This window comes from Chinchilla lanigera, unplaced genomic scaffold (assembly GCF_000276665.1).
Source record: "Chinchilla lanigera isolate Chin_1 unplaced genomic scaffold, ChiLan1.0 scaffold00005, whole genome shotgun sequence".
NCBI classification, from domain to species: Eukaryota; Metazoa; Chordata; class Mammalia; order Rodentia; family Chinchillidae; genus Chinchilla; species Chinchilla lanigera.
In genome coordinates this window covers 33,305,771-33,331,292 of record NW_004955406.1, presented here as the reverse complement: position 1 = coordinate 33,331,292, position 25,522 = coordinate 33,305,771, and the positions used below count along the sequence as shown (strand labels likewise).

General features: G+C 32.7%; 1 protein-coding gene across 2 annotated transcripts in view; it reads left to right on the top strand.

The window, feature by feature from the left end:
* The window catches only part of Kcnt2 (potassium channel, sodium activated subfamily T, member 2), a 360,773-nt gene that overhangs the window by 110,050 nt on the left and 225,201 nt on the right, over positions 1–25,522 (top strand). For both annotated transcript variants that reach the window (XM_005375111.2, XM_005375110.2), the window contains exons 4-8: positions 1,673–1,721; positions 4,544–4,603; positions 14,966–15,040; positions 16,228–16,311; positions 19,160–19,254. In XM_005375111.2, the coding sequence (XP_005375168.1) occupies positions 1,673–1,721; positions 4,544–4,603; positions 14,966–15,040; positions 16,228–16,311; positions 19,160–19,254 (363 nt within the window). The remainder of the gene's footprint in view (positions 1–1,672; positions 1,722–4,543; positions 4,604–14,965; positions 15,041–16,227; positions 16,312–19,159; positions 19,255–25,522) is intronic.

Sequence of the window (25,522 nt, the reverse complement as noted above, 5' to 3'; positions counted from 1 at the left end):
CATACCTTATTTTTTGTGCGATTTCTGAGACATCAAGGAAACATTTTGGGGAGACAGTAAACTCAACAGCCATATTGTTGTCTTGACTGTCACCATTCATCAGTATACTGACCACTCTATGAACTACTATATGTGAGTACTTAGCAAGACCTTATGTTCTTAACAGTGAGTAAAGTTGACATACTATTTGGTGTTATTGAACTTATAATTTTGGAGAAGTCAGTCATTAAAGAAATGGGTTCCAATGAGTACAGTTTCAACTGAGATGAACAGCAAGAGAGTTGCGATGGATGATGTGGCTCAAGGGATGAGTTGACAGCGATGATAAAGGGGAAAACTGAGAAGTTTGTGCTGAATAACAGGATTCAGCTCAGAGTTGTAGAACAAGGGATGAGTGGGTAAAAGTCAGAGTGAGAGTCATAGAAAGGATCCTGTTCTCTGCAAATAAGTGTAAGAATGCCAGGTCAAAGAGATTTTTGTTTTGTTTTGTTTTGTTCTGTTTTTTGTCCTAAAATAAGTGCAGCATGAACTTACAGTGCAGTGATATGATCTAAAATGCATTTTGGTAAAAAAACAGTGTCATTGTAATTCAGAAAAAAATGTAGCAGATAAAAGAGGTACAGGGTCCTCATTTGTAATTTTTGATAAAAAGTCCAATTTCAAATAAAGGAGCTTGGAGGAAGGTGGTTTTGGTGATAAGAAGTACACGCTAATTGGGAAGAGCTCAAAAAAGTTTGTGTCAAGGACTTACAGATGTATTAGGGCATTATCTAAAATGTTGCTCAAGCTTTTGTGTAACCAGACACAATGGATTTGGTGTCACTGAGATGTGAAAAAAAGTGAAGGAAGATCAGTTTGGAGAGGAAAAGTTTGGGTTTGAACCAATTAAAGATATTATTTAATCAGATGTGACATTCTGGAACTTCAGGGTGCTTTAGTCTAATACACTATAATGTGTCTTTAAATGTTCTTTTAAAGTTTTATTATTTTTAAAACAAAAAAAATTGAAGGTTTTTTTTGTCCTTTGTTATTGACATATAAAATATTACTTATGCTGTGAAAACAAACTTTATGGGACTCTATATTTTGTAACTACAATTAGTGAGTGGCTTTTGTTTGGGGGAGTTTTATTTACTTTTATGTGGAAGGAAAATGCAACAATTTTCACCCTTTTTGTGAATAGGGTATATTGCCTATTAATGATTACCATTTGAATCAAATATATTTATAATTATTGGAAAATTAAAGTACTTACAGTTTTCTTAATTTATACTTTTGATTTTGTAGTACTAAAATCTTCACATGTTTAAAAACTTTTAAAACATTAGACTCTACAGTTGCTCATTAGTGTACATTTCATTGGAGAATTGGCTAGTACACGGTTTGATGTTTTTCTGCATTAGCATATATCATTTTAAACTAATGGGTGATTTGATTTTTATTTATCATTAACAGTGACAAAAATTAAATTATAAAGTGTTTCTTAAATTATAAAAGATATTTATAAATGGATTTTACTCAAATAGAAAGCTGAAAAATAGTTTTCCTGTTTAATTTATATGTGTTATTATTTTTATGCTCTCCTTATTTTAGTACTTCAAACTTGAATTTTAAAAGTGAATGAATTTTTCACATTTCTATAAAACTAACATGTTTATCATTCCTTTCCTAGGTCTCACATATTTTGGGTGAACAGAAGTCTACCTTTATGGGGCTTACAGGTTATGTATGATTTTGTTTGATCCCTATATTTCTGGGATTATTCATATTATGTAGAGATAATATTGATGAGAAAAGTGTTCATACCCAAAATGAGATCGCCTTAATACTACTTAATCTTTATGCATATCTTATGCTAACATTTTGTTTCTTTCTTCACATTTGCTCAAGCCCTGAATTTTACTTTTTGGGAATTTTCTGGTCACCAGGATTAAATTGCAGATAGTGTTTGAGAAAGAGGAATAAAATACACTAGTGTTTTAAGGCTGTATATTTTCCCAAGCTACCTTGTATGTTCCAGCTTATTATTCCTTTGAAATTTTTCAAAATCTCATAATCATGTTTACGTTTTACCTTTTGTCCTCATTAGAGCATGGTGGAATCTCAAAAAATTGTTAAATGAGCAAATGACTTGTAATGTCAGTCATAACAGCTTATTTCCTAAGTAGGTAATAAATAAAATAAAAATGTGTTCTGCCATAAAGGAATTCTGAAGAAAAGAGTAAGAACATAGGACAGAGAAGAATACATCTGTATTCTACTGCTAAGGGATTCCCTAGCATTCTCTTTACTTCCTCCTTGCTATTTTTTTCTATTGCATTTCATTCCCAGCACACTTGTAAGAAGGTGTCCTCTCTTCTACTTCAGTTTACTATGTATAGATTTTTTTATTTTATTTATTTTTTAAAGTACAAATTAACTGAAAGAATATAATCTTTTGAGGAATATGAATGATCTTCACAACACTTTTAGATCAAATGTTTGGTCTGTCTTATAATGTTACGATCATTGTACAGCTTGCACTTTTTTTATTTTAAAGAGAAAAAAACCAATAACCAAATAACAACAGCAATGCATTATTTACGTACTCACTGAGATCATAGCTATGAAACCAAGTTTTTACTATGTCTGGCTATTTCATACTTTGTTGAAGTCAAGTTTTCTTTCATGTTCATTTATACTTTTGTTTCAATTCTATATTAATATACAACCTTTTTCACATATTTAAGAGTTCATGAAAAGTGTCTTTTAATCTCTGAGCTATATTCATTAATAAATTAATAGTTTACTGTTACTTATTGCTGTCTTGATATATACTTTCCTCTAATTGTATTGCTTTCATTTAATAATAATACTTTAAAATAGCATTCTGTTCCAAATATTACTTTGAATAATATGCTGAAAAGGTTCCAGGGTTAATCTAGTAAGATGTACCTCTAATAAACATGTTGGCTGAGTATAATCTAGGGAATATGTACAGAAAAGCAAAGAGATTTGTGTCCTATCATACTAATGCCTAACTACTGAATACATTTCTGAAAATAATTTACCTATCTTGATGTGCACACATCTGTTTTTACTTTTAATAATCACTTAAATTCAAAGTTTTTATTCCTATAAGAGACAAAATTTAAAATTCTGGGGTATCTATCTTTTATCACTGAGATTGCTCTAAAATAGTGGTAGTGAACATATGGCATGCATATTGTTTTTCTTTAAAGAGAAAAGATGTTAATGCGTGGGTTGTTTAATTCTACTGTTGCCGTTGTGAGTAGAAATACTTGGGTTCTGCGTTGCAATTTGGCCTCCTGTGTCTACAGGGTTCGCCATCAGTGCCCTAGATTTCATAAATTATGTAAAAAATATTTATTTGAGTTTAGAATGCATCAATTTTCCCATAGATGACAGAGTTGATCCTTTTTAATGGTAGAGTAATACTCCCTTGTTATCAATATCAAATTGTCTTAACTTTTGTGGAATATGTCAGACACACAAGCTTTAAAATCATGTGGTTTCTCTTTTATAAGAAACAAAATAAAAGACAGGTAACATAAAAGAGGGGGATAGATCTTTTGGCAGATAGCAAAGGGATTCAGAGATGAAGAGAGGGTAAGAAGGCAAGATGTAATAAGATGTAATAAGAAATAAGATGTGTATGTATCAGTTCCTCACAGTGAATGCCTTTATGATGTACTACAAATATAGACTAATAAAAAAGCATTCATTTGAGCCATTTTCTATTTATGTTCGCCTATTTGTTTAATATATATATATATGCAGTAGTAATTAATATGTTTAACAGGGAATAATTTCTACATTTAAAAATTTTTTTTCAGTTGCAATGATATTTTCATGGTAGTTGCGCAGTAAAAATTGAATATACAAAAAACAAAAGGGCAAGTCCATTCAGTACAAAACTAGCACTTCCAGTGGCAAACAGAGATTTGGTGATAATGTTCTCTCAAATAAAACATGCAAGTGCTGAATTAGACTGGTTTATTTATTTAAGGATGTTGTTATTTTTGTTGTTGTTGTTTGAGATGGATGATAGGATTGCATATATTCATTTTGAATGAATTTAGTTTTGTACGTTTTCTGTATTTTCCAAAGGAAAATGTTCTTTTGGGTGTTGGTGCTCATGGGAAATGGCACTTATTTGTGCAAGAGCATTTGCATGTGATTGTGTGTGCTATAAACATACACACAAATAATCTATTCTGTTACACATCATTTAAACTCCAGCCTGTTTAACTTATGCCCACCTTTATACTGGGGATAACAATAAAAAGGACTTGTTAAGGACGCTAGAAATTACAAAAACTGATCTGTAGCAAGGGCAGATCAAAGGACAACACACAGTATCCTACATCCTGTCACGTCTTGTAGATGCTTAAGTGTTAATACTGCCTGTGTCATATGTATACATCTCAAACAATTACACATTAACACAGGTGCACATACGTACATGTATGTAAAATTGACAGTATGACTAGGAACACATATTTTATTGCACTTTCTCATTAAGTAACAATTTGCATTTTAGGTCTCAGTGGCGTTGATAAGCCTATTTGAAACACTACTTCTTGGGTATCTCAGTTATAAGGTAAGTTACATTAATTAACAGTCCTCTGCTGAAGAACACACTGATAGCATTTACTAAATGTTCCTTTCCTTATAATTCATGCTTGGAGATACAGCAGACTCTTCCTAAACCACTTTAATTATTTTGAGCCTCTCCAGTATGTGATTAAAAGCTGTGGTAATATAGTAAGTTTTCCTTGGTGACTTAAAAGTGCTTCACTAGATCCTGTGAGTTTTCTCATCCATTACATGCATGCTAATGGTGAGGTGGGCAAGTGCAGTAGTCTGGCTCTTTATTGTTCTCAATCTCTTTTCCTAACCTTCACAAAACTTTTGAGAAAACCAAATTATTCCTTTAAAAAAGTGTCTTTAATCACTGGCAATGTTTTGTTTGGCTAACACAGTTCAATGAATAGTTATTGAGCTTTTGATCAGAGCTTCTTTTGATTGAGATCCTTCCTTTGTATGGCTCTTTTCTCAATGAATGTACAATCTACAAAGGGGTAGAACTATACAGATTAATTATAAGGCTTAATATGAGCAGTATTTTCTGTGAGGTGTAAATACAGTGCTGTGAGGGTTCATAGAAAGAGGTCATATCCTGGGATGCAAAGGAAATACTTGACTGACAAGCAGAGGCCTTGAATCATAATGATTTTAATAAGGCAGGATGAAATAGCATGGCAACTGGGGTCGATAGAATTAGCAAAGGTATAAAGAAAGGAATGTGCAAGTTCTCATGAACTGGAGAAACAGTAAATACTACAGCTTGCCTAGTGTGGTCGTCTTGTGTAACAACGTAACAATGGAAAGTTGAACAAAAAATCTGAATATAAGAGTTCTAAAATACAAAGCCAGTTTAGGAATATTAGTGCAGAACTGCAGTGATGGCCATGTGCTCAGTTATGGCATCTTACATTGCAGAAGGAAAACCAAGGATGGGTTTTTTGCTGGGTGAAATGAGTCCCCCGATTTGATGAAAGATTATGAAGGTAAAAGCTAAAGGAATCACTCATTTACTGAGATAGGCCAGGAAAAGGAAATCAAAATGCCATTTTAAAAGGTGTTCTGAGTCTGATTGGGAATGCTGTAGTAAACCTAAGAGAGAATAATATACAGAAAAATATCAGGTAGGAGTTGACATAGACAAGGTAATGGTATTGGTTTTGGAGATGGTGACTTTGAGTTCCTGATGAATAATCAGAGATACCTGACATGTAAACAATTGAAGCTGTGGTTCAGGAACTTTTAGGAGATGATTTATTAAGATTTGGCTGTGATTTTCACAGAGATGATAAAGGAAGTCATGGGAGTTTCATGAACAGGGTAATCACCGCTGCAGAAGCTAAGGCTCATGTTGACTCACATGCTTGTAGAAGCAGTTTAGCAATCAGGAAAGATGGAACTAAGCTAAGGGTTTAGAAACCAGTACCTTTCATTCACAGTTCTTTCATGTGTATCGACAAGTGTATTTGAAGTTATATTTTTGAGAAACATTTATCTAACATATCAGTTTCTTTTCTACCTTTTAAAACAGTGTTTGAGCATGCATTCTTCATTTTCAATCCTAAATGTATGCAAAAAGTTTTGACACAGTCACTGTTTTTTTGTCTTAACATTTTTCTTTTTAACTCTCATTTCTGTCATGTACAGATAGTAGCACCAATTTCTATTGCATTGGTATAATATTATACATGGAATTGTTAAGGTTGGTAAATAGAAAAGTGAGAAGGAATAGACTGACACTCTTACAAAACAGATTGATTGAATATTTTTGACAAGAAAAAATCTGTTAGAAATATCAAAGGAAGAAAAATGTGATGTAATTATGCTAACTATAGGAATGTAAGAAGGGTGAAAAAAGCTGGGTGTGGTGGCGCACGCCTGTAATCCCAGCACTCGGGAGGCCGAGGGTGGAAGATGGTTGCAAGTTTGAGACCAGCCTGGGCTACAAAGTGAGCTCAAGGCCAGCCTGAACTGCATAGCGAGACCCTGTCTCAAAAAGACAGAAAAAAAAAAAAAAAGATGGGTGAAATAAGCCATTGAGTTTAGAAATTGGAGATGGTTTTCCTTTCGCCTACATGAGACAAGTTAGTGGGAAACAACTGGGAGAACTTAACAACTCAATTGTTAAGGGGAGAATGTTGGTTCATTCACCAAGACAGGGGCTTCTCACAAGTAATAGAATGAAACAAGGATGGTTTTCTAATGATGGAAACCATTTGCACTGATACGAAGATACAGCAAAGGAGAAGATGTGATGGAAGACGCAAAGTTTATGAAAAGTAAAAATAACCTGGAATAGGAACCTGAAATTTAAGAACTAGCTTTGAAAGTCTTTCTTCTCTTCTGAGAGTATAGAAGATTGTAAGAGATAAAGGACTATTTTAAAATTAGTTTAGGAAAGTGAAAAATAAAGATCTTAGTAATCACACATATCAAATGGAAATCATACTAAAATTACTAAAAAGTACTAGTTCTTTTATGAGGTGTATAGACTTTAGAAAGAGTCTTTCAATGATTTATTGGCCTCTCTCTTTGTTAAAATATCTCCTCTTTGAAAACCTGGATTTTGGCTAGCTAACAAAATAAAACAAAGCAAAACAAAAAAATTAACTAACTTGAAATCCCAGAGTTTTACCTTAAAGTTTGTTAGCATGCAATATGTGATGAATGTTGAATATAATGTACACAAAGTAATATATTTTTAAAAAATCAGATGTGGATTTTTGAGTAAATGAGTTGTCTCTTTCACTAGTACTTTAGTATTTGCAGAACATAGCATGGCCAAAATATTAATCTTCATTTGTGAATGATTTGCTCCAAGTTTTAAAAGCAATGTGAAAGTAAGTTTTATGCTTTGCTAATAGAACTCTTATTGTTAATTTAAAAAGTCATTTATAAAACATACACAAATTCAAGATAATTTTCCAGTGCAATTATATGATGATGGATTTTATAATTAATTACTTCCTATCATTTATAAAATGAAAGCAGAATGTTATAAGCCTTAGCATGCAGGGCTGGATGATATAAAATATTTCCATTTCAACTCTCATGAACATTAATGACAATGGCGGAGAGGTAGATGGTGTAAAGTTCATTGAATTACAAATTAAACAGAAATGATGAGAAGGAGTTTTGTGACAGCAGCAGGACAAATTGCTGTTAATTATCTTCTTTCATAAATGTAAAAATTCCTGATATACTTTGACTCTTTCTATGGAGTGTTGGATAATGATTTGGAATTAATACATTAAATAATTGGTAAATATTAAGGGCATATAAATAAGGTAAAGTTTCAGAGCGGAATCTAAAATGTACTCTTCTTTAAGTTTTGGGGAAAAATAACAGGCTTGCAAGAATGAATATCACATTACTTTACCAGTTTTATGTTTCTTATATTGTTTTTCCTTACTGATAGTTTTTAAACACCAATCTTAGTGGTAGATTGATTTGTTTTCTTATATTTTGCATACACATGTAATGTATATATTTAATATTTTAAAATACATTGGTATAATATTATACATGAATTGTTTTTAAAGCATGGATTTCATAATTCTTGACATTAGACATTCTAAAATCATCATAACAACTTGGAAACCATTTAAATCTCTGGATACTGAGAATGAAATTTATGAAAACTTAAAGTTCCTGTGAAGTTTGCAGATAATGAATCCAATCCATGGCATCAACTAAGTTTATTTTCTGTGATATAGAATTGTAAGTCTGTGCTTAAATCCTCTTTTCACTCATGTTTATAGCTAGCTGGAAGAATGATCCCAGTAATTGCCCAGCACTAAATTTCCTATTCTTCTACCACCGTAAATACCCCTCTCATTGTTTACCAACTGCTTTCAAAATAAAGCTCTACCAGTACTCATGTATTTGGTTCATGGACTTATTTACTGTATTGAGAATCCACACTTTTACTTTGCCTCTCTCAAGCACCTTCTTTGGATTTTCCTATTTTTATAAGTTAAGAATTAATTTTTCAATCTAACCCACTCTCTTATTTTCAGAATATATCCTGATAGATGTTTAGCAGTACATGCTAAGAACTTCAGATGCAATTACCTGTCTTTCAGTCCTCTAATATTTTTCTTTGGAACAACAGTTCTTAACCCAGTACATTTTTATTAAGAAAAATAACTGAGAAACTTGGTAAAGAACAGAAAAGTCTGACTAGAGCTATGATGCAGGCGTTACTGTCTAGAGAGGACAGAAGAGATTGTAGCCTTCAAGACAGAAGGACCTGCTGGCACTGTGTTCTGTATCCTGCTAGTGGAGGGAAACATGGGCATGGGAGCAGCTCTGTCCCTAGTCTTTTGGGTCCCAGCTGTTTCTGTTACAGACTTCAAGATGATACGAGGGAAGCACACTGCTTGGGAATGTGATTTAGAAAGAAAAATAGGAAGACATGAAGTATGGTACAGAGACTAATAGACCTTGTGTTTCAGACATTTAGCCAATAAAGAATGAATATCTGGGGAAGTAAATTTAGGCTAAATATTTTGTAATGTTTTATTCTTCCTTTTCTCCACTCTAATTCAGTAGTTGGGCTTCTTGGCCTAATTTCCATGAAATCTCAATTTGGGTGTCATATTTGTTTTAACCTCACTCTTCTGCTAACAGAAATTAGGCAAAATTAAAGTATACAGGTTTTGTAAAAGGGGAAAAAGCAAACAAAAGACCAAAATAGAGCTCTATTTATGCACATGTATTCACTAAATTAAAGAGAAACAAAAGCCCTTCATAGTTTAAAAACCACTGCAAATAAAAATTCATCATACTTAAAAGGCTTTTGTTAAATCTCGAATTACTGTTCCCATAATCACATTAGGAAAAGCAAAGATTTTGAAAATTTACCATCACTGTAACTTATTTCAGGAAAACAACAGAAGATTTTGCCCAGGAATCTTAGATATGCCTAAGATTTCTGCTTACCATGCCCTGAAATGGGAAATGTAGATATTGTTGAGCTTATCTTTGATGCTCAGGGTTATTATATTTTACATTTATTTAAAGAAGATAAATAATCAACCTTTTTCATTGAATATGTTCAATATAGATATTCTTAACATTTAATAATACACATGTTATAAAATGTGCCCTGTAGTTCAATTTGGGTTTACCACAACTAAATTGCCATAACTCACATAGTTTTTAAAGTGCTTTATAGAGCTACCTAGTAATAGTTCCCAATTACTTTTTGGCTTGAAGATAATAATAAAAATCTAATGCATTTTAGAAAAATCATGTATTTTATTGCTTTTCACTTAGGACATATTATGTCCATGGTTAACATGAAATGATTGGATTAAGTTTCATTTATATTTTATTGAGTTCTGACAATAAAAAGAATATGAATACTATACACTTAGAACCCATAGAGCTACTATATTGAAACATATTTTTTCAAGAAGTTATCTTCTGGAAGGATACTAATGCTTTTTATTTCTGTCACCAAAAAGATTAAATGAAATCAGTATTTAATATAATTTTGATGATGAGGCAGACCTGCTGTGCTAAGGAGACAGGTTTAATATAGCTTTGAAAGGCACTGTTCATGCCTTTTGTATTTTACTTCATAGTTTCCTATGTGGTAGCATTCTATGAATGTACACAGTTTTTATTGTAATTTCTTTTTTCTGGTAGATTTTTATAAGTCTGTTGAGAGTTCATTGTGGTAAAACTCACTGGTCTATTCTATATTCATTTTTCATTTACTATTGTTAAGAGAGCTAATATATGAGTGTATCAGTTCAGAAGGCAACCTGAGATGGTAGAATTGATCCCAGTGAATATAACTGAAAATACATACATTTATATTTAGCAAGAAGCATAAGGTTCTGCTCTGCATTTCTGACAATAGAAAATTAGCCCTCAGTAGGTGTTTGTTCACCTACCGCAAACCACACAGGAACACGCATGTGCTATGATTGAGCAATAGCGTGACTGACACAATATAGTAATAGGTTTCATTTAGGAGCTGCAGCTTGTCAAATACTGTGCTAGCATTGAGGCGTATCATTGTGAACTATATTGCTACTGGTTATCACCTCATGGTGTTTAGTATCTAATGCTGTAATATGTTAAGTATACAAATTGAAAGAAATGATTGAAACAAGCTGGTGGAGAATCAAAAAGCCTAATGTCTCAGTCAGATCTTACCTAGAGCCAATGTCACGAGGACATGAGGCAATCTCAGAAAACGCAGAAGAAATTAGGTGGAGAACTGAAAGCATGCAACAGTTAAATATGCAAAGTGAAGTTGAAAAGAAAAGAGAATATTTTCCAAGCTTCTTGAAGGGTTGTATGCAAAGACATTTTTTTTTTTGGACCAGGAGTCAAACTCACAGCCTCATGTTTGCCAGGCAGGCATTGTGCTGCTGAGCGACATCCCTGGCCCAGAAAGACATATATTGAGATATATTTTTAGGGCCAAAAATGCTATGTGGGAGGAATGCCCTTTAAAGTAAAGGTGGAAAGGTCAACAAAAGCCAAATGAGGTAGTGCCTTGTAGGTCAGGTTGTGTGAGGATTTTTGTTTTTGTTGTCAAAGCATAAATGATTCAAGTGTTCCAAAGTGAGAAGAACTTGAGTGTAGTGAGGGCACATTGGACTGATCTACTAGATGCAGCTTTTGAATTATAGTCCTCGTAATAGCACGAAGGATGAATTAGAGTGGGGTGACAGTGAAGAAATAGATACTACGTAATTAGGAGACTTGACTAGGTCAAAGTGTGAAAGTTAAACTAGAAAGAAAACTAGAGAACTACAAGATTGATTTGGATATCAGTAGACTTTTTTGGGCAAATTATACATAGGTAACAGTGAAGAGGAAAAGGATGTCTAAAGAATACTCTGTTTGTGTACCTGGAAGACCAGTCATGGAACAAAGGACCATTTTTGCTTTTGAATATATTACACAGAAGATACTTCTGAGTCCTCAGTGTGAAACAATGGGTTAGGCAGTTGAACTGAGTCAGAATGTGAGAGGTAAACTATTAATCTGAGCTAGAGATACAGTATTGGAAAGCATAAGCTTATTATGAGTGGTGATAAAGCAAAGATAAAAATACCTAAGACGGATATACAATGTAGGTTAAAAATTGTTGTGATCTTTCCCTTTGAAGAATTTCTAGTGAACTCTGGTTACAAGTTTAATGATTATTCATGAATACATTCAGAAAGGTTTTAAGCAATGAAGGTAATTCCATTTGGAACCATTATAAAGGAGTACAACTAATTTCAAAATATGAAACAATCCTACTAAGGTATCTAATGGATGTCTATAATATTTGGGAGTATTGTTTATTCATTTATATACTTACCTGAGCACCAAGTGTATAAAGGTATAGATTCAGTAAAGTTTTACACGTGCTTGTCAAGGAAAGTATAATGGGACATGCAAGTAAGACAGTTTAACCAGAGTGAGAAATGTGGACAGAAATTAAAGTATACCTTGTATAAAAAGTATAAAAGCCTCTTTTTACCCCAGGATTGCAGAAAATGCAATGTGGATGAGTCTGTGGTTAAATTTGGGACAGTGATAGAAATATTGTAAGTACAAGCCAAATCAGTAGCTGGAGTTCAAATTGTGAGGCTTTGTGTAGCATAAAGAAGAGTTTGAAGTTTGTTACCTTCATGATGGGAATTTTCCATTAAGATGAATACTTTGGCTTTAATATGAAGGATAAATTAGAAATGAAACCAGCCTCATCGGATACCAGTTATAAGACTTTTTATGGCTCAAGAAAAATCCTAGACAGAAAACTAGTATGTTTTTCATGGAAATGAGAAGAGAACCATACAAGACATAAAATGTTTTTGTTTATCATGAACTAAATTTACTTAGTGTATCATAATTGCTAATACTAATTTTGCTGCATACTAATAGAAATATCCTTCTGTAGTATAAGGAGTAACTATTTTAAAACCCCTTCCTTTGATTACAAGTTGATCAATCACTTTTTTCATGGTTCCTGATACAATGATAAGTAAACATACAAGGAAAGAACAAGCTCAATAGTAAGCGCTGCGAAAACTATGCCACTAAATACTGGTGAAGGAAAGGATGTCATTAACCTTCCCAATTAAAAAATGACAGAACTATAATCAGTTATGCTGGCATATTAGGTATTCCTGGTTTATGTACAGTAAGTCAGAGCTAGTCTTCTCACACTTCTTCACATCTGTGCTAATCAGATAAAATGATCAGCACATGCAGAAATTCTCATCGAATGTGGCTTTAGTTTGTGTTCAGTTCAGACCCACATGGAGCTGAGAATCATCACAGACCTATTTTCTATTTCTAATTCCTCTCATTTTTGATGCCAAATGCTTTGAGGCCCCAGGGCAGAGAGAAAGAGTTGGGAGTGAGGTGCAGTCAGCTTCTGGGATGGGGCTGCCAGGGTGCACCACAGGGGTCTGGTGTTGAGCCACCCTGCATCGTGTGCACCTGTGCCAGTTCTTGCCCTGGAGCATTTCTATGCCCCCACCTAGGCATCTAGCTCAAGCTCCTGGAAACCTCAGTGTCAGCAACCAACCTGCAAGGTGCTGATACAGACCGAGGGCTCCTGGGTCCACCCTCTATGGAAGAAAAATTTCATCCTCAGGTACACGCAGTCTTCTGGAGTGTACACCATTTAAAAAGGACTACAATTTCCATTCTTCGAGTGAGTGTCTTCTTATAAAACAGGCACTCAGGTTTTAAAATTGAAGGGATTGTGACAGCTCTCTTTTTCTTTGCTTTCTACATTTTTCCTCATTTTAGCATGAGCCAATTATAGCAGCATGCCTAAGCCAAGCTAAGTAAGTGATTCCTTTGAATCCTTTTCACTTAGTTTGGGGCAAGGGGAGAAACCAGAGCCCATATATAGCATTTCTAAACATAGGTGTTCTCACTCTTTGCCTTAACTCAACTTGCTCTCTCCTGTACCACCTTTCACATAATCTGGACTGTCTAAAAGGGTGATTAACTGATGCTAGCCAAATCTGTTAGTATCCTAACACATAAGCAATAGCCAATCTAGAGCCTTGCTTTGGGCTGTGGTCTCGTGTTGCATCACTGTACCATTTTAAATCATTGGGTCCTGAAGAAACATTAAGAAAGACTCAATTTTCAGTCAGTACAATAAGATAATTAGAAATTCTTGGAAAGCCAGATTTCCACTTGCTTTTCCAATATGTAGATCTCTTCATAGAAGAATAAACTGGTTCAGGAGTTCTTTCTCAGTGGACACTGCATTAGTCTGTTTTCTGTTTTTATAACAAAATACCTGAAGCTGGAAGGTTTGCAAAGAATATAAAGGCTTGTTTATCTCAGTCTGGAAAGTTTAAGACCTAGTGGCTCTGTCTATCTTTGGCATGTGGGGAGGTCCTGATGGCAGATGATATCACAAAGGATGCAGTAGGAGCAGAAGAGATCACATATTCAGAGGCCAGCTTTGTTATTTTTTATAAAAACTTGAAATTACAACTTATTGGGGTCTTAGAAACACTATATAAAGCTATCAACGGTGTGTCCCATGACCTAATTACCTTCCACTAGTCCCTACCTGCGAGGAAGTAGGGATGGGTCTTTTGGTGTCACCACACTGCAGTCCAAGCTTCCAGCAAATGAACCTTTGGTAAGACACAGTGAAAACATATTCCAACCATGGAAGACACTGTTTAAGAAAATTTTATTGATAATCTGTTAGGGCCAATTTCATGGGCATGTGATTTGAGTATTTGCACAGGGCTCCACGACTAATGAATATTTGATGCAACCTTCTGGAAATTGTTAAAATCTTGTTAATAAGAGAACTCATACATTTATTTTGTGTGAGAGTCCTCAAATTATATACTTAGTCCTAATAGTGTGCTTTGTGGGTTGGGAGATTGGAAAAAGCCTTTTCTTTAAATTTGATTTAGAGTGTAAAGCCTTTTCTTTAAATTTGATTTAGAGTGTAAATATTAACATCTAATATTATTTACAAGCATGGGAGTTTTACAATCAAACAATGTTTTTCAGTGAGTAAATATAATTAACAGTAATAAGCGGTTGAGCTAATCTTTCATTGAATCTATATATTTTGTTAATGTGTTTTAATTTTATTAACAATTTTTCTTTGGTAACATACTGTATGATTTAAATGTTATGTACACTATTCATGGGTTATTATGAACAATAACTTTACTTATACATACTACAAAACTGAGAACACCCCTACACTGAAAAAAACTCTAGATCATTGCCATATTTCCATGCAGTGACTGAGTATTCTGTTAATGTAAGTATCTTTATTCATAGAGAAATTCTGAGTGCTCTCTTTTCCCTTTTTAATAGGATTCATTATAATTTACTTTCTTTTTTATTCATTCTTTCTTGGAAGGGAAACATCTGGGAACAGATTTTACGAATACCCTTCATCTTGGAAATAATTAATGCGGTTCCCTTCATTATTTCCGTAAGTCCTACAATCTTAAAAAACCCAACATTTTATTATTAGATTTAAGTAATTATTTCAATCTACCTACTTTTAAATAATATAGCAACTTAGAGAAAGGTATTTAGACTGGTTACAATCATACTGCTAAAAAAATAAGAAAATACATGATTGAATTGTGTAACAACATGAAATTTAATGAGATTTTAGATAATAACAACATGGATTTTTTTTCCCAGAAAGTACACTTGGCAGGTGCCATGTGAATAAATGTCAGTATTGTCTGAAGTGACTCAAAATGACTCACTACTTTTCTTGTTTATATCGTGGAATTTTTAAAAATAGAAACTAATTAGATAATTATGAATTTGTAAATGTTTCTCATACTGAGAATATATTTATCTCCAGGTTAGCTATGAGATTTACTATCAAAATTCTTTCTTTAAAAAGAAGGTTATCAAAAACTAGACAAGTGTCAATTGGCTGTTTATAAAAGTACTATGCAGTACCAGTTCCACAGTGAACCTAGTTAAGCACAATTCCATAAATATGTAACTCAGTATGTACCCATTTGCAAAATTAGGTTTTAAACTCAATTTGGTATAATGTCTTTTGGTCTTAGTCTCTAACACTACATTTGAATTTTATTTGAAACATTTTTTAAATAAGTAGAATTATCTGAAGCTGTTGCTCACTTCTGACAATTATTTTGAGTGCTTTATATAAAGCGGGAACTAGAACTAGATTAAATGACAAGCTAAATAAACATAATTCCAACCGAACATAGATTACTAGTCACATAAAGTGGTTGAATCTGAAGACAGTAAATTGCAGTGTTCTAAAAGACAAAGTTTTTCTCATCGTTTCTGCTTACCACCTCAAGTTACAGGAATGAGGGAACCAATGTCTATTATAAAATGTCGTACTAAAATATTTAATAGTAGAATTAGCATAGTTATATCTGATGTCTAGTGAGAGCATATTATTTTCTTTCTCTTTCTGCAATAATTTCCCTAAGGAAATCTTAGACAATGAATGAAAGATCATATCTGCTCCTCATATGTATTTAATAATATCAGTTAAATGCTATATGTTTAAAATGACAACATTGTTTTTAGTACATTTCATTTGCTTATATATTTCTTTTTAATTTGCTAAATACAATTTCTTGGTTTGAGGTAAAAATTAAATTTGGGTTTGTGTTTCAGATATTCTGGCCTTCACTGAGGAATCTATTTGTTCCAGTCTTTCTAAACTGTTGGCTTGCCAAACATGCCTTGGAAAATATGATTGTAAGTCTAAAACTTAAGTGAAAGTACAAAAAAACCTTGACAAGTTTCAGTCATTCACTTTTTCTACTTCTGCTCAGTGCATAGAGAAGACACTTAGGGGGTTAGTTTTTGCCTTGTCTTTCTGTCTCCCCATAAAATGTTGACAAAGTGGAGTTTTGTTATAATTGATTCTTCAAATATTTCAGTTTTAAAAATTCTGCCAATTTAGTGTCCTTGTAAATAATTTTATATAAATATTTTAAAAATACTCTTTGCCGAATATACATATAAGACTGGTTTGCTGAATCCTAAACAGAATAAAAACTTGCACAATATTCATATTGCCAAGTTACTACCTTTGTAGAGTCCTATGATTAAAAACCAAAATTAGTTCGGATTTTTTGATTTTATCAGACTAACATATAAATGTCATTTGGACTGGTATGATGGGTTGGCCAGTCTTCTGAATACAAATATTCTTCCCTTGAAGGCAATCTGTTCATGTATAATGAAACTGTGTTTTAAGGATTAAAGGAAGTGATTTTGTCAAATTGCTCTTAATTGTGTGTAGTTTCATGTTCCATTAAAATCTGTGGGGTTTTGTAAGCCCTCACACGAGAGCTAGAAATCCCTCATTTAAAACCATTCTCTTAGATTTGTTGAGTTTGGCTATGTGTGGGATATTAGCAAGGAGAAAGGAAAATGAAGCAAAGAGTTGCACACTTCAGAGCTGTGCTAAAATTGCATTTTTTTTCCAAAACTGACCCGGTTTGGAAGGAATGGTTTATACCTATGCTAAATGCATTTACTATAGGCTTCAATGCTTATGAGCTGCAAAATATTTGTTATTTTCATCATTCATTTTACAAATGTTAATAGAGGTATGTACTATGTGCTAGACACCCTAACATGCAAATTAACTTCTGTCATCATTTACAAGAGAAAATAAAAGCAGGTACATTACATGTGTGGTACCACTTTATCTACAAAACACAGTAAGGGTTCAATATTGTTTATTTTACTAAATTACAAATTACACTTTTTTGATGGCAAACTTTTTGTACATTTAAATGGTCTTTAAGTAGATATTAGGACAAAGATTTTGGCCAAAATAAAACCTATGTGAATAACATGTGAGTGTTCACAACCACATGTGATTGTGTGAGAGATTAGACTATGGAAAGCCTTGCAAAAACATCGGGCTGCCTCGGTTGTTCCAAGAAGCACTGTGTTTGACTAAGTGTGGATTTCCAAAACTGCTAATAAAAATATATACTAGGAAACAACTGAATCTTTTAGTTTCTTACTATCCAAGTAGTTGTTGAAAAAATAACCTAACCAAGACAGGAACTATTAGTCAATTACCAAGAGAAAGTAACTGTTTTGCAATCTTTACAGAGAATTTATTCCCATTTTATATCTATATTTCACTTCTCCTCTTTTACTGGGGTTGATTTAGTTTTTTCAATCACTATTTACAGCCATAAGAAAGTAAAGGATGACAGATGTAGTTCTAATCAATCAATTTAGTTGTTTTCATAGAAGTTCTCATTAAATTTGTGATATTGGAAAATAAAATAATAGCTCATTAAGATGTTTTCATTAGGGAGGTTATTTAACTCATATTATATTATGATTGTTAAACATGCATTATGAAAAAAATTTGAGGTGAACAGAAAATTGTAAAGAAAAATTATAAAAAATACTCATAATAGGGGCTGGGGATTTAGCTCAGCGGCAAAAGCGCCTGCCTGGCAAGTGCAAGGTCGTGAGTTCGGTTCCCGGTACCGGAGAAAAACCGAAAAAAAAAACCAAAAAAAAAACCTCATAATAATTTTTATTCTGTTATGCAAATATACTCCCACTGCATACATAAAATTTTATTATATTTTAACTCTTACATTTGAAATTTTTTTCAAGCTTTAATATGTAGTGGGGAAATAGCTATCACTTTTTCTACATGATTTTTGATGAAAGTGTGATTACATATTACATAGATATTGATCCCTTAATTTAAGCTTTTTTGCTATGTATATTTTGTAGTTTTAATAGTACTAAACATTCATTATTTTAATGCTAAATATTATGACTTTATAATAAAGATATGTACACAGAGATTGGTGATCATTGATGATAGCTTTCATGTTATTAAATTTTGGAACTTATGCTGTTGAATAAATATCTTTTGAATGAATGAGAGAACATATGAAATAGAAAGTCAAACTTGTAAGCTTTGATATATGTTACCAAATTGCCCTCCAGAAATCTATAAGTCATTACCTAAATAACATTGTATGTCAGTGTTCATTTCTTACACCTTAAACAGTACTACATATATGTTATTGTTTGTCTAGTGGAGAAGTAAAAATGTAACTTGAATCAACATTTCTTTTAATGCTGATATTAATAAAATTAAATTTTAAAACATTTTGTCCACCAAATTTTTTCCCTTTCATGATGAATTACCTGCCCTGTTATTTTTTTTTTTTATTAAGAACTTTGTAATTCTGCCGAGTTGTTATTTCCCTTTTAATTGAATGTTTCATTTTTCAGATCTTTTGCAACTAGAGTTTTCTAGAAGAGACCATCATTAGCACTGAAGGGCTTTGTGGATATAAGCCTAACATAGGTTCAGATGTCTGCAAGGGCAGTAAACTGAAGTGTAGCGCTGTAGTGATCTTCCCATACTGCTATCCTTGGAATACGAATGCTATAGTATGTTGCATTTAGGTCCAGGCAGAAATTAAAATATGCTGCTAACTCCACTTAAAATGCTACTGGAATGTAATTAAAGGATAAATTTAATTAATTTCATGTATATTTAGCATTTATCAAAATTTATAAAATGCTTCTTTCTGTGTTCTTTTAGAATGATCTACACAGAGCCATTCAGCGTACACAGTCAGCAATGTTTAATCAAGTTTTGATTTTGATATCTACATTACTATGCCTTATCTTCACCTGGTAAGATAGTACATTTCGGCATTTTATTGTGTTCCATGTCTATATAGTATTAAATAAAACTATATTATAAACTAATTTCATTAGTAGTGGGATAAAAAATATACTCCACATAAAATATAACAGATCAGTACACAAAAATAAAATTCGTCTTTTAGTTTTATAGAAAAAAACCTATCATTGGGTACTGATATTACTGTAGCACTGATATTTTCCCAAATTCTGTAAGCAGTTGAATCATAGGCATTTGTACTGCATGCTGTAGCTGTCGAACAAGATTTTTTCCTTCAAAAGGCAGACACAGAGGAGCCCTCGTTCTTCCACATTCTTCAAAGCAGAAACTGTTGAGAAAATTGTCATCGCCCATCACTGTCTCTGCCTGTGCTACATCTGCATGTGATGCATGAGTGTGCAGTCAGGTGGATAGCAAGGGCAGATCTCCTCACAGCGCAGGCAAGGCCTCGCACTTGGCTTCCTTGTAAAACACAGTCATTTCAGGGCCGGGGATGTAGCTCAGCAGCACAGCACCTGTCTGGCAAGCAAATGCGAGGCCCTGAGTTCAATTCGCGGCACCAAGAAAAAACAAAAAATGAAAACAAAAATAAAACAACAAAGTCATTTCTTCTCCTTGAAGTCACATTTTGATAATTATAAAGTAATCCAAAGGGACATGGTTTATTATACATAAGGATTCATGCCAACTGTTAGCAAAAGAAAAAATGTAAAAATTTAAAAAGTGAAGCATAAATAATATCTGCCTTGTAAGAGTCATAGATATTCTGTATAGCTGTATTGTACCCTGATTTGACTCTGTTTAGAAAGAGAAAAAGCTCATTGAAAGGTGCTACAAAGGGAAATATTCACACATAAATTAGTACCGTTGAGCTATATTTAAGCTATATTTAGACTGTAGAAGTGTATGCATAACTATGTACCCATAGGTATGGTATTTTGCTTAAGTAGTATGCAATATCTCTACTAAATAGATCTCAAATACGTTTTGTTTCATACTTTTGTGCTTAAAATAATATACTTTTAGATATTTAAAGTCTAAATGTAAAATATCAGATGAAAATTAACATAATGTCACCTTCTTAATTTACCCTTTCACAATTTGTCATTTTGGTTTACCTAGTAAATATGTAACTGTATATATAGGAAATGATAAATGTAGTGAATTCCCTTTTAAAGTCACTAAAATTCTTAATTTCTATATAATGACGTTATTTGAATAGCTAAGAAGATTTCTCATATTACTTAGGAAAAAAGATTTAAAATTAAAAACTTATGTATCATATGTAAATGCAAATTTTCCAGTTGCCAGAAAATTACAAAAGTTCAAATTAGTGAATTCTATGTATAATGTGGTAATCTCCTAAAGTAAATTATTAAAAAGTAATTGTAGCTGAGGATGTAGTCAGCTACACAAAGTCCTGGAATTGCTCCTCAGCACAGGGAAAAAAATTGATTGAGATATTATTGCCAAAATAAAGACTAATTATTCTTCTGTGATGACATGTAGCAGTACTTTTTTTCTGAAGGCATTCCTATCACAGTAACTCTTGATCTACAGTATTTTCCTTTTTATTCTTAGCTTCTGTCTACTACTTCTATTTTTTGAGCAGTTTCTATTTTCAAGGAAAGCAACTATACAGATTTTGCTGCTTTCAGATGCCAAAGGAGCTAGCAGTGCTAGAGAATGGGTTTTCACTGTATAATATTTCCATTATGCAAATTATTGATCATTGAAATAATGTGTATTTCACTTTTTTGCCATCATAACTGCTGTTTTTGTTGTTTATGATTTTTGATATCAGACACTTGGTAATTTATTTGATAGCTATTTTTCCAGTGTTAGAGCTGTCACTGAAATGAGGACCTGTCTCTTAAGCACTGATTATGTGAAATTAGGTTTAGCTGAATAAAAAATGTAATTGTAACATATATCATATACATTAACAGATTTTTACATTATATCATCTAGGATGGAGAGATTGAAGTTTGATTTACTTGTGTTTTCTTCTCAAGCATTACAGTATTTGTAGGTCATAAGCATCAAAAGATGCATAAGTCTCATCTGAGTTTACCATTAAAAGTGCTATTATCTAATAAGAAATATACAAACATTATGTTAGTCATAATTTATCATAAGGCTCTTTTCATAAACCCTTACATGTTACTCAGTAAAAAACAAAATAATACAATAGCTAAATAGAAATGTCTAGGTTGTCTCTACAGCATTAGTATACTAAAAATACAGCCAGGCACTAAATTTTCTTATGTTATTTTCTGTCATTGCCCAAATGTGGTTTTCCTCTCATGGTTTAAGATGACTGATATGTTCTTGCCATTGTTTGTGAACTCCCTTCCTTAGGGAGAAAGATAAAACAAATTTGAATGCATAATTTGGCCTAGAATTTATATATTTGTACATGGCAAATAGAGTACCTACAAAAATGTGATCAGTCTGGACATATGGCATATGCTTGTAACCCCAGCACTCGGGCAGACCAAGGCAGGAAAAGATTGAGAGTTGGAGCCCAGCCTGGGCAACTTAGACCCAGTTTAAAAAATAAAAAAGGGTTAATATGGAGGCTGTGGTTATAGCTTAGTGGTAAAGCCCTAGGTTCAGTCTTCAGCACAGGTAGAAAAAATGTAGTCCAGCTGGAAAACAAAATATCCAGTTGCATGTTATATTATCAAAGAAAATAGAACAAAATGGTTACTCTGAAACACTAAGTTTTTGGCACGGATAAGCCATTCCAATTTATATACTATATTTGTTAGCATGGTGTCCTTGAAAAATTTTTGTAGAAATCATTAAATGAAGACAATACTTACTACCCTTTTAATTTCTTTTACAATTAAATTACATATATGTAGAGACTGTATTTAGTCTAAAGCAGGTAAACATAATAACCTGTTAATAATACTACACAACTGAACCACAATGCCTATAATTTATTTAACAGAAATATGAGAAAATGGTTTTTCTCCATTGTAATTTAATCACATTTGTTCTATGTATTTCTAATATTTCACCCTACCTATCTCCATTAACATAAAGAAAATTCTAACACTATTTCTCTATGAACATTTAATATTCACAATTTTATGAACATAGCATCACAACATGCCCATAGCACCACTCTCAATTTGGTGTGAGTAGTTTATTTGAACTGAAAATAAGCTAACAGGTGGTGTAGTAATTAGGGGAAAGATTTCATGTAGCAAAGGAGTGACTACTTTGGTGGTTGCTCAGATTTCTTGAGTGCAACTTATTGATACTACTCTTATTGATACTACCCTTACTTATTGGTACTACTTTATTTATTGATATTACACTTTTTGATACAAATCTTATCGGTATTGCTCTTACTGATACTACTCATATTTGTTTATATTGCTGTTAAGGCAATAACCACTTAGTAAGTATAGAGTACAAGACAGCTACTGTGTAGTTTTGAAAAAGTCTTACAATATGTTCAAATTGTATTAATTACTGCCATCATTATGTTTGATTCTAAGCAATTTTTTTCAAAAGAATTGTGCTGATATCATAAGTTTAAAAGTACAAGTAAAAAACAGTGCTTGGGCTATTTAGGAATATAGCCACTATGAATAAACATTCCATTTTCTTTATCCACTTTTCTTTACATTGACTATATACAATATCCGAGAGCACTATTGTCTTTCCTGTACTATGTATAAAGTGTAAAAGAAGTAGAGCTATCTATAAAATTTTGGTAAGTGTAGTTATAAACAATTACTGTTATCACAAAGTAAGACTATTAAACAGAACTTTTCACACAATATATTTTAAACTTGAAAGATTCAGGAATTAATATGTAGATGAATTAGTTATATTCTTCTTGAACTTCATAGTTTTAAAATGACCTGTTTTAGAAGCTGCTGTATAGTTTTAAAATGTATATTCTCTTCATGTTTGTTAACATTACAAAGAACTATCATTAAGCATCTGTCTATGAGGGACACATGCTCAATGCTGAGCTGAAATGAAAATTAAGCTGCCTACCCCCGCTCTTCAGGAAATGTGTTCAGAATTGTTTTTCCTGTCATTGTAATGGAATTGGGCTAATCTGTCTCTGCATTGGCTCAGTACTGCTCTTGATCAATAATGATCACTCCCAAGACAGCTGGGAATTGTGATTCAGTATGTGTCTCTGAAAAAAAGCCAAGTAAACTGGTACATCCGGGAATTAAGTGCATGACTTTAGCTTAATTATCATCATATTCTGACCAATAACAAGTGCTGCAGTTTATAATGCAATTGGTGTTTCTAATTTTACATTGACAGCTTTATTTGCCAGCTATTTCATTTCAAAACTTTAATTTTTTTCAATTAACGTGTATATCAACAATTTTCGTATGATTTCAGAGGTATAAAATGAAAAGCTATATTAGTGAATATTTTCTGTCTTAGTTCAATCTAAAAGTTCAATTCACTTTCTGTCTCATTTCCAGAGATAATAAATCTTTATTATTTAAAAATATGATCTTCTTAAATAGTATCTACATGCTGAGTTGAGTAATGTTTGCATTGATTAACACTTATTTGAGTGCTAGTTGCTCAAGTTTCTTGAATTCTAATTATTGGTACTGCTATTGCTTATTGATACTACTCTTACTTTTTGATAGAACTCTTACTGATATTACTCTGACTTACTGATACTACTCTTATTTATGTTGCTCTTTAGGCACTAACCACTTAGGAAGTATACAGTGAGAAGATAGGTACTGTATAGTTTGGAGATAATATTAGAATATGTTTGAATTGCATTATGTTACCATTATTATATTTGACTCAGTGTTTTTCAAAAGACTTTTGCTGATATCTTAAGTGAATGACAAAATGAATTTGTTTGAGGAACTGAGAATTTGCTAACAGCTCTCGAGTTTGTTTCATACTGGAACAAATAAAAATCTGTTTGTCCCAATCAATTTTTACATATGTAGCCTGCCAGATTTTAGATAACTAGTTAACTACTGTAGATTCAAGTAGGAAAGAAGAAAATATGTTTATTTAGCATGCATAAATATTGATGCCAATAATGAAATAATTTTGAATGTTTATCTCTAAGAAGCAGTTTGGAACTAAATCCTTTCTCATCAAATAAGATATTTGAGAATTACGGCAATGATTTATTTTATTTGCAAATGTGCAATTTCTGAGAAAAATCACTAACATTTTGAGTTCTTATTACATGTCAGACTCTTTGGTGAGTACTTTATTATGTAATAATAAATCTTCAAGAATCTTTAAATTCCATTATTATCTTAATTTTATGTATGAGGAAATGCAGGTACAAACTAGTTAAGGAATTCAGTAAAAGGAACAGTTATGTAGGCCTGCCTTAAATGCTCACTGATTTACTGTGGGCTGTGTTAAAACTTCAGGATTAAGAAAGATATTACCTGCAAAGGAAGAAGACTCAGTCTGATATGGTCTCATCTGATCTAAATAATTTCTAGAACACTGTAAGTTTCCATGAAAAACTGCTTTAGAATCTAAAATTCTATTAAGCCAAACCATCATTGAATTATGGTAATGTTTAGTTTCAGATGTACAAAAATTCAGAGAATATTGCTATCCACACGTAAAGAATGCTATCCAGAAATGAGAAAAACTGAGAAGTTTTTGAAAAATGAAAAAATAAAGCATAAGAGAAAATGAAAAAATATCAAGTAAGAGAAGAAGTGTATATGCATTGACAATATATTAGATGTTTCCCTACAAAACTCAATTTTTGCATTTTATCTGGAGAAGTACAACTCAAAGCTTTATTCAAGTAGAGATGGAGAAAACATTTTAACTCTGTATAATTTAGACTGTTTTAGTCAGCATTTCACCAGTGTGACAAAATATCTGAGATAAACAAGGTACAAGGAGGACAGTTTCTGTTGGTGCACAGTTGCAGTCTATGGTTGATGTGTGTGTCCCTTTATGCCTGTGGCAGGACTGTATATCACCATGGGAGCAGGTGGAGGAGGAGACTTTCTCATGTCTTAGCAGCCCCAGTCAAAGAGAGACAGGAAGGACTCAAGGTTCAATAACCCTCAAGGGGTCTCTCTCTCTCTTTCGCTCTTTCTTCTTATTCTTTAGTGTGGAGCTGGGGATCAAACCCAGAGCCTTATGCATGCAAGGCAAGAGCTCTATTGCTGAGCCACATCCCCAGTCCATTATTTTCTTAAATTAGCAAGAGATTCATAATTGGTAAGTACTTATAGTCTAGTACGTACCATTATAATG